We start from the raw sequence: 10,762 nt of genomic DNA, 5'->3' as shown, positions 1-10,762 counted from the left end.
ATAATTCTAATGTTTCTGAAGTGATTAATGAAGTAATATTTTTATATATAAAAAACCCAGTTATTCTACTGATTAGAAAGGGGTCGAGACTTTATCCTTGTGAGTCACATACTAAAGTAAATTATTTTATACAAAATACATTGTATAAGACCTCATAGGTTTTAATTATTTTTTATTTTTGTTTCTTTCCTTGAAGAAGAAACAGAGCTTAATATTCTCCAATTTCTGTTTTGATACAGGCTACTACTTTTAGATATCTCTTCTACTGTGATATTTGTAAGACTCTGTGCCCTTATAATGAGGACTTTAAATTTAAAATTTTTGTCATGGTAGGATCAAGTGTTTGTTCATTTAGTGCTTTGAATATTTTTGAAATTGATCTATGCTTTTTTGTGACTGTTTTTAAGATGAAAAGCAAAAGTCGTTCTGATTTATCAGAACTCAAAGTCGGACAAAGCACAATTGAAGATATAATGTCAAGAGCTTATGACAGTTTTGATATCCAGCTCAGCAGTATACAGTTATTGTACAGCAAACATGGTAAGTATTCATGAAAGTAATATTTCTCTAGATTAGTAAATATATTTTGGTGGTTGATGTGCCTTTTGAAGCAGTGGAGAATCTTTGCAACATACTTCTTTAAACTCATGTTCTAAACTCAGTCCTCTGAGTATGTTTTGAGTTTCCAAAACATCATTTGTTTTCTTGCATAATAAGTGTGAGAGTGGTCTTAATTTATTATATTTTCCTTCAGTACCTTTTCCTTGCTTCCCTCCAAATTTAAAGCAGAATCTGCAAGTGGTTGCAGGTTTGATCATCTTATGAAGGTAAAGAAAGGATCAGAATCCCTTGTTGAAGGAAACTTTTACTAATAGTTTGGGAACTAACAATACAGAAAGTCGGAACCAGGGAAGTCTTATGCATTTAATTCTTAGTCCTCTGATTCCAGATGGGAATTCAGAGCCTAAGCTCCCATACCATGCATGCTAAGAACTGGGCCCTTAAAAGTCTGCAGCATGGAGGGGCCGGCTGGTTAGATGTGAATGGTAGAAATTATTAAGTAGTCTTCAATGTCTGAAGTTCAGATCTTGTATAATATACATGTATTGATAGAGCTGTAAAAGTGATTGTGTCACCAGAATTTTTAGCAGTCTATACTAACTCATATCAAATGCTTTAATTATGTGATATGTGTAATTAGAAGGAATCCCTTTCGATTTTAAAGCATAGATTTTCTTTTGCTCTTCCAGATGAGAACTGGCAAGAGGCTCGGAAACTGAAATATTCATCTCAGCATATCTTGCAGCCCTTGGATGTAAGAGTGGAATTTAGCAGGGCTATGGTTGTTACAGATGCAAGAATGCCTAAGTATGTGTGTTTTCCTATTTTGAAATTTTATGATAAATGACTTTTTTTAGGGGAAAAAGTAAAGAATCAAGAATATAATTATACTTGTGCTATTTTACATCAGCCATGCGTGAATCTTGTAAGTAAAATACCTTCATCAAGAAAAGTAGAGAATAAACCCAAGAAGTTGCCAGATATTGAAGAGGTGATAGAATATAGTATTGTTATAAGTATGTATAATCTATTTAAAGGTTTTTAAGTACCTGTTCTAATCAAGTCTTTCTAATAGCTGGATTTCAGTTCTTATTGGAAATACTGAGGAGCAAAAATCTGAACTTACAAAGTCCCTTTTAGAAACAGCACAAAAATATTCTGAAAAATAATCGCTGTCATACTCCCTCTCTTTCACTTAGATTATTCACTTTGTTTACTTACTAGAGATCTCAGGAAAATAGCTCTTAATGCATTGAATTCGCATTTACGCCTGTTTAGCAAAAAATCTATTGGTTATGCAAACTGTAGTAATTCAAAAGAAATTATATATTACTATTAATGATGAAACTTTGATGTGAAAAGTTTACTGAGTCAAAGTGTGAAAGATTAACTTTGCATGTATTTTGGAAAGCACATCTTTGCTAATTTCTGATAAGGACACTACTACCTAAAAAAATCCAATTAGTGCTGAAGTACTTGCAAATTGGCACATAAATGCATTGTGAGGTAATCTGCTTTATTAAGTCATTAGTAAGGCTCATATTCTTATGCTACAACAAGCTAGGCACCTCAGAAAATTAGTGGCATAAAAATAGACCTAGGCTATTGCAGAAAATTGTTTAATACAATCAGCAACATCAAGAGACAGTTGATGAAATGAGGGAATTATGAAGGATCTAGGATTTGCTTAGTCAGAAAAAACCCCTAAAAATAATGTACCTCACCAGTGCTGTGTGTTGTGAACGCAGATTGCATGGTATAACAGTGCCACCTTCTGGAAAGCTGGGGGGCCAGATTCTGAGTGTTGATGCTTGACTTTACAAAATGTATTATTCTTTGCCTCCTTACTTTTTCCCTGTTTGGTAGAGATGATGAGATAAGGGAAATACAACTCACAGGAATCTGTCTTTTTATGTCAGAAAGTTCAGGGAGAGAAAGTGAGATTTTATTTCTATCGTCATGTAACAGAATATATTTTAATGCAGATTTAGTAATTGACATCTCTCCAAGTTATGCTAGTATAACCTGGATTAAGGAGTGTCTGCTCTTAATGCAAATACAGTCTTAACTGTCTTGGCTACCAGGTGCGCTTCTCCTTTTGGCAGTTTATGTCTCTAGACTGATTCTGGGAAATTCTTCCCTAATGGATATTATTTCTGTATTGTGAATTCTCATATCGTCACTTACTTGACAGTAAATAGTTTCTGCTTGTGTTTAGAAACTGGCAATTTTTTCTTCCACTGAGATAGTAATATTTCTTACAGATCAGCTGCTGCTTCTTTCTGAGTGCCTGGCTTGCTCAGGAATGAGGATCTGGTTTTCTAGTTGTTTTTGTAGTCTCAAAGTTAGTTGAAGGTGATTGAAAACTTTGGGGTTTTTGTCCTCACGTCTTCTCCAATGTATTATATTCCTTTTAAGATTGAGCTGCGAGTTAAGCACAGTAAAACTGTGAGGAAATAGCGGGTCCTAATCCTTATAGCTCATGTGTTAATCATCTGCTGCTGCCCATTGTTGGAGACGGCTGGCTTATTGAACAGACCTCAATACCTGTTCTAACTAGATGTTGTAATAGAAGCATAATAATGTTCTTGGAACAAGTTTTCTTTTTACTTCTATTCTGCTCACTTCTGTGAGAAACTGGGATGGATTTCAGGTCTTTAAAAAGTCAGTGTCTATGTTTGAAGTTATTCTTTTTGGCCAAAGCCTATTCAAACAGGTTTAATATATGTTTTGCTGCCTTTATTTTTTATTTTATTCTTCTATGTCCTTTATAGCTATGCCATTTATTCCTTTGTTAAATGCCTAGACTACTGCTAGAGTCAGCTTATACGTAACTTCTAGGTAGTATTTTGTATACTTTGCTTGAAGTTTTGGGTTGTAAACATTTTTATGCAAAAAAACCACAAAAAAACCCAAACCCGACCCACTTTTTCTTCTGTAAAATACTGTGTAAAGGCTGTTATGTGATTTATTACAACTAATTAAATTAAATATACAAACAAAAAGGAACAATTTCTGATTGTGCGGAAAATATGCTTTGTGTAGCCAAAGTAGAAGTGGTTATGAGTATTATTTGCAGTCCTGATGTGCAAGATATTGTATCAAATGGAAATATAAATTATGTTAATAACTTGGTATTTGCTGGTTAAGTAACTCTTCTGTGTGCAACAGAAGTTACCTCTCTCTCTATATATATATATATACACATACATACGCTCACACACACACACACACACAAAACATACGATGGTTTGATGAGTGTTTGTATGAAATAGTTTTAAGATAACTTTGATTTTTTATAAAACAGGTTCAAGCTGTCTGGACAGTTGCCTTTACTTTCTATCCAAATATCAGACCAGAAGCTGACAAGAATATTGGAGCTAATTGATAGCATTCCCAAGCCAGAAAGTGCTCCTGGTACCAGCTCTCCTCCAAAAATAAGTGAGGTAAGTTTTTAAAAAATATTTCATTAATAATTATCAGAAAAATACCCTCTTGCTATTAGCATTGTGGTTTTGAAAGGAACACAGGAAAGTGGAGAACAGGCATTTACTTCATACCTCTTGAAAAACTTAGCTAATTCTCTAAAGCTATAGAAATTTTGCTTATTATTTAGTTAGCTTATTGTGATCTTTAGCCAATAATTATTAAATAGTTGTCCAGTGGTTGAATTTAAAATAAAAAAGCTCCCAAACTTTTACTACTTTGGGAATTACTTTGAAGTTCATGTTACTCTTGATTAATGAACATACTGACTTTTGTTGAGGATTAGTTTAGTTGTACCTTCAAATTTACACACGTGTTGGAGTGCTGCAGAGTTTGGGTTCAGCTGTTTGATTTAGTGAGGAAAAGGAATTCCAATTCCTTGAAATTTTTTGAAGTTGAAGTATTATGTGGATCTTAGTCAGACAGGAGTTTAACTTAAAAACAAACAACCCCCCCCCCCCCCCCCCCAACAAAACAAAACAAAAAATATCCACTATCTGCAACTAATGTTGGCTGCACAGTGCCTGCTTGGCAAATGTGGCAACTGCATTTCAGCTGACTTCCCTGCTCTTTCCAGCTTTTCTTTAGTTATACAACCTACCTGAGAGGGCAGCAGTTCTACCTTGCATTTCTAAGGTTTAGGAGCATGGAGTGAGTTCTCTTCCCACTTCCCCTACCCTTGTCCTTAGTGAAAATGGTTCGAGTCACTGTTTTATGCTTTCTTCAGCACAAAGGATTCCCACTTTCTTGTTATTGTTCCTGAAAAGTATGTTTTCTTTCAATATGAGCTGGTTTTAACAAAACTAAGAAATTAACTCCAAATTGCTAATTTTTAACATCACTGTAGCCTACATAATCTGGATATGTTTTATATATCTTTAAAACAGTCCTATCATTTGAACATATGTGAAATCTCAAGGTCAAAGAGACCTTGAGACAAAATTAGGCTATCCATTTTTCTGTCATTTGTAAATACTTCTAATTATATGATATTTAATCTTTTGTGTACTTGATTCTAAAGGAGTAAGAGTCATCATTGTGTTGTGGTTTTTTTTAAAGATTACTTAATAATTATCTTTCCATCTTTATACAAATGGTTCTGCCCTGTTTTGGATGCCTGTTGCTGCACTTTTGGTGGTGTTTTCTGTGGGTTATGTTAGCATAATATTGAGTAACTGTAAATGTACATAACTAGACATGCATACCTATTAAAAGTATATATGAAGTGAAGATTGTTTTCCTTCAACATGTAGTTCCTGCAATCTCTTTAGTGGTGACATTATAATTCTAGCTAGTTCTGACCTCCTCTTTCACCCTTCATATACTAATAGTATTCCCAGCTGAAAGGTGTCCTGGTCTCTGTTGTTTTGTGGAATTTATTACAGACAAACTTTCTTCAAAGTTAAGCAATGGAATTTTAGTTTTACATGAATAAAATGAGCACATGTAAGATGATTATCTTCTACTTTATAACATTGCCTGTATTTGAATTTAATGATAGAATTCAATTACATTTAAAAAAATTTAAGTGACTTTGATGTGCTTAGTATTACCTGTACATTACTTGTGACGTACAAGATGAGGTGAGAAAACACTGTTGAGCCAGTGTGAATGTATTTGCATTATATAGAGCATCCATATTAAAACCTGTGGTTAAACCTTTCTGCTCAAGCTTCCATCTGCTGCAGAGCTTGACAGACTCTAACCACCGGTGTTAAATTCAGTTAATTTGAGTGGATTTGATACTTTGGTGGTGGCAGATACATTCCCGTGCTTTCGTCTTTGTAGCTCAAGGTCTTCTGAGCTGTGTTGCCATCACATCACTTCTGAACGGAAAAGGATGTGAAATCCTTTTTCAGAACTCCATGTGTGAACTTTCTTCTTTACATTTTGAATTAGTGTAGAATTGTTCTTGGGCTAAAAAAACAGAAGACTCTTCAGAACAGATCTGCCTAGGTTTTTGGCACCCTGCGGTTTCTTCACTTTAGTACAAGAATGCTGTCCTCTGCAGTGTGGAAGGCTTTATTTCTCATGATTTGGTACTGTGAAGTCAAGTCTCACAGTTTCTTCTTGTCAGACTGTGGAAGTGTTACAGATGAGACACTTTCACAGTTACTAGACTCTTAGAGACCTGGTCTATCTATCCCTTGTAGACATGGATATATTCAGTATGGTCAAAGTATGTAGGCTGGAGATGGAGAAGAGACACTAGTGGAATGTGGAGAGTGAGATGAAACAATGTTCAAATAGGAATGTTTCTTTGTTGCAATAATACTTAGATTTCTGTAAGATACTATGTGTTACTGCATAATTGCCTGAGGCTGAGCTTTGAAAATAACAGTAACAGGGGAAAAAAAAAAAAAAAGAAAACTACTGTCATCTGTGTAGTCCAGAGCCACAGGTACTCAAGAAGAACAAGGGCACAGACAACACATACATCTCTCCTTACTCTAGTATTCTGTGCAAGGCACATGTATACTAAATATGCACATGGAACATGCAGATGAGAATTCTTTACAAACTCAAACCACTGAGACAACTTTCTGAGGCTTGATAGGAAATCTGACTTTGGTGAATAAACTGTTCTCTTCACTAAGAGAATTTAATTTTGTCATATATGATGCCACATGGGAATGAGGATTCTTGTCCCTTTGTCTGCTCTTGTGGCAAAACAGTGACTTTTCACACATTTTCAGTTACTTCTCTGGGTTGTGCATAACTACATCTCACAGTTAAAGACTCTGCTAGCATATGTTTTTCCAGACACATGAAGAAATGAGATTCAAAAAGGCTTGGTTCACAGTAACTCCATTCAGTGCTCCAGGCCTGGGAAAGAATGGCTGGAAAGCTGCCCAATGGGAAAGGACCTGGGGGTATTGGTCGATAGCAGGCTGAACATGAGCCAGCAGAGTGCCCAGGTGGCCAAGAAGACCCAACAGCATCCTGGCTTCTATCAGGAATAGTGTGGCCAGCAGGACTAGGGAAGTGATCGTGCCTTTGTACTAGGTGCTGGTGATGCCGCACCTTGAGTACTGTGTTCAGTTTGGGGCCCTTCACTACAAGAAAGACATTGAGGTGCTGGAGCATGTCCAAAGGAAGGCAGTGAAGCTGGTGAAGGGTCTAGCGCACAAGTCTTATGAAGAGCAGCTGAGGGAACTGGGATTGTTCAGTCTGGAGAAAAGGAGGCTGAGGGGAGAGCTTATCACTCTCTGCAACTACCTGAAAGGAGGGTGTAGTGAGGTGGGTCTCTTCTCCCAAGTAACAAGTGACAGGACAACAGCAGATGGCCTCAAGTGGTGCCAGAGGAGGTTTAGATTGGATATTAGAAAAAATTTCTTCATCGAACAGCTTGTCAAGCATTGGAACAGGCTGCCCAGGGAAGCGGTGGAGTCACGATCCCTGGAGGTATTTAAAAGACGTGTAGATGTGGTGCTTAGGGACATGGTTTAGTGGTGGGCTTGGCACTGTTAGGTTTACGATTTGACTCTATGATCTTGAGGGTCTTTTCCAACCTAAGTGGTTCTATGCTTCTATGAAATTTAGAAACAAATCTGTCTGCTCTAATGTTTTCTAAAAGACGTGTAGATGTGGTGCTTAGGGACATGGTTTAGTGGTGGGCTTGGCACTGTTAGGTTTACGATTTGACTTTATTGTTCTCTGAAATTGCCACACTGTAGTCCTGTGGAAGACTAGGTTTTGTCTTTCCTGAGTTTTCAAATGATGTACTGTTTCTGTCTGTCCATCTTTCTATCTGTGAAGTTGGATGTTTGAATCTCTTCAGTGTTCCCTGATGTATTCTCTCTGTAGCTAAATGAATGCTGCTTTTACCTGATTTAGGCCTCATTTCTCCCTATGCTTTTAATTTTAGTAATGTTAAGGGTTTAACTCTAATGATTTTTCACTTAAAATAAGACCAATTTCCTTAAGCTGTAAAACTTCTGTGTAGCATATGTGCATGCAATAGCATGACCAACAAATTGAAGCAAAAAAATTTATGGTGTCTCCTGTTTCAGGCTGCAATATCCCCTGTGCTCTCAGCACCGCATTTATCACAAGGTGTGTTTCCTGTTTTGGATCTTCATTCATTTGCTGAGTCAGGTAATACGATCTATTTTAAAGTCTGATTTAATAAACAGGTCAAGTTTTTGAGTTATTTGAATTAATTTGTTTGTCTTGGAGTAATTGATCATTTGTGGCTTTGTTTCAAGTTCTTAAAGGTTGAGTAGTGTTATATTCTGTGCAGTTTACTATAATTCAATCTGTACAAAATATTTGTGTATTTTCTCATAGCAGGAAAATTCTGTATTTTTGTTCTTGCCATTCCCTTTCTGAAGGCAAAGCAGTAAAAAGTTTGTTTGGTAGAATGGGTTTATTTATCTTTGCATATGTTACTAAAATCTTTATTCAGAACATCTGAAGTAGTCTGTCATTTTTTGCTTCAGTATGTACTTAGTCCTCTGGTGATGGTTTTAATTACGTTCTTCTGATGAAGGATTTCTCTCCTACTTAGCTGGATTTATTTAAATTACAAAATACTGACGCAATGACTGTTAGAATCTGCTGTGTTGTTATAAGCAAACGTAATTTTGACTTCTTCAATCAAACAGAAGACTGTGTGTGGAGAAAGTGATCATGTTTAGTACTGCCTTGCTATTCAAACAGCTTAGGTAGATTGTAAAATTCCATCTAGTAGGTACATTTGAAAAATTATCAGATATATCAGTGTTAATCACCTTTATCATACCAAAATACTCCACTGGAGAAACAGAGAACAATACGCTCTCAAGTTAATGATATATGTGGTTTGCAAACACTAGCAAAATTATCAGCAAAGTTAATTTTTACATATACTTTATCACTTTAAATTCAGTGTATGTATAGTATGTATAGAAATATGCATCTGTGCATCTTCATCAGTTTTTTGTATGAGATCCTTTTAAGTGCTGAAAGGTAGAAAGTGTCTTTCAGTTCTTAAAAATTAGGGTGAACATTGCAGCAATTAATTTGAGAAAGTAATAACTAGATTTAGACTGGATCAAAACAGGGTTTTAATTTGTAGTGTACACACAGCTGTGCAGTCTTAACTGATTCATATCATTTCTCTGTCTTCAGCCTCCTCAGACGCAAGGGTACTTTTTAGCCTTAGAAAATACCTCTTAATGTAATTTGTCCAGTTTTGTCAGAAGAAGGATACTTCTTCCAGTTACCTAACTTCACTGTTTATGGTTTTTAAGTAAAGAAAAAGAGCCTCATCAGATAGTGCAATCTGTTTGTCTTGGTTATATTTCTATAATAATGTCAGGTGGATTAGAAGCTTGATAGCCCTTAGGAGTATCTTCTGAAATGGAGATCCGTGGCAGGGAGAGATCCGAAGTAGTGCCACTGATAGTGAGGCAAAGGCTTCTGTACAGTCAGCAGCATTCAGACCAGTGGAAGAGTTAATAAACTATTAGTGTACAACGAAGGCAAGATGAGCCGTGGTTTGTGCTGCCTTTTGCATAGCTGGTAGTGAGAGAATGCTGATGAAGGACTTAGTAGACAAGAACTGATTTAGGATGACACGATAGAGGGAGCAGTAGTTGTGGTGAAAAGTTGCAGGAGGCAGGAGTGGAGATTATTATAGAAACAGACTTTGATGATTGCTAATTATTAGCTAGGTAATCTTCCCATACTTGTACATTTAGGTTTTTATATCTGTAGACATAAAAATTCTAGGTCATAGTACTGCAAAATATTTGCTAAAATGTATATGTAATGTTCCTGTGAATTAATCCTTAGAATCAGAAGAAGAATTTTATGATGCTCTGAGCAGTCCTGTGGAAGACATGCCATTTTTTGAAGCCCCATCTGGTTCCCTCAAGCGAGTTAGCAGTACAAGACGAAAAAAACTACATAAACAAGAATCTTTGAAAAATATGATAGAATTCCAGCTAAGATTTGAAGTAGCTGAGGTAAAGTTATCTTTCTGAAGCACATCTGAACTGTAATTTTTCCATGTTTATTGTGTTCATGAATCCATGTCTGTAGAAGAACTGATTCTCTAGTTCTTGCTGAAACTATTCTGTAGAGTTTTTTTCCAAGTCACATTTGTGCTTCTGCTTCCTTGTTGTCACTGAAATGCTTTGATTTATCCACTTTATTTCCTAACTCATTTTATCACTGAATTTCCTCTTACCTATCTGTCACTCAAAAATCACATTATGTATTTGTTTTGGCTTAAGATGTAGCTTTTGACATCTTTTTTCCAGATACTGCTGTGGTCACTGGCAGCAATTCATTAATGTTTCATTTTGTAACAAGCACCCTATTTTTCTGTTCCAGTTTTTCCCAGACTCTGTTGGCCTCACACGTAAATCTGTAACATGTCCACTATGACATGTTTTATGTGTTATACTTGCTGTTTCAGACTCGGGAGCAGGGGGGCGGGGAGGGGGGAAAGAGGATTTTACCCAAATGCAAGACATTTTTTCTAACTACATCACATCTAGCAGGAGAAGGCCTCTTACCACTATCATTACCTTTTTCATTAGGCCATTATGGCTATGACAGTGTTATTGTTGCTACTCACTGTATAACTTAGCAGATAAACCCTACAAATTCATTTAACTTTACAAGTTCTGTCATAGGGTAGGGCTTACAGAATGGCTTTGGCACATCATAACTAGCTTGCAACATATCTTGTTATATGTTCTGATGACAAGACCTTGTTTAAGAA

At 36.1% G+C, this 10,762-nt stretch overlaps 1 protein-coding gene across 1 annotated transcript in view; it reads left to right on the top strand.

The window, feature by feature from the left end:
- The window catches only part of LOC104524960 (vacuolar protein sorting-associated protein 13A-like), a gene marked incomplete at its 3' end in the record, with an annotated part of 31,324 nt that overhangs the window by 683 nt on the left and 19,879 nt on the right, over positions 1 to 10,762 (top strand). The window contains exons 2-7 of the mRNA XM_010167991.2: positions 240 to 263; positions 401 to 540; positions 1,251 to 1,368; positions 3,869 to 4,007; positions 8,061 to 8,145; positions 9,826 to 9,998. Coding sequence (XP_010166293.2) covers positions 240 to 263; positions 401 to 540; positions 1,251 to 1,368; positions 3,869 to 4,007; positions 8,061 to 8,145; positions 9,826 to 9,998 — 679 coding nt within the window. The remainder of the gene's footprint in view (positions 1 to 239; positions 264 to 400; positions 541 to 1,250; positions 1,369 to 3,868; positions 4,008 to 8,060; positions 8,146 to 9,825; positions 9,999 to 10,762) is intronic.

The sequence above is a fragment of the Antrostomus carolinensis genome, unplaced genomic scaffold (assembly GCF_000700745.2).
Source record: "Antrostomus carolinensis isolate BGI_N321 unplaced genomic scaffold, ASM70074v2 scaffold5515, whole genome shotgun sequence".
NCBI classification, from domain to species: Eukaryota; Metazoa; Chordata; class Aves; order Caprimulgiformes; family Caprimulgidae; genus Antrostomus; species Antrostomus carolinensis.
Note: the sequence above shows the minus strand (reverse complement) of the source record. Positions and strands in the feature narration are given on the sequence as shown.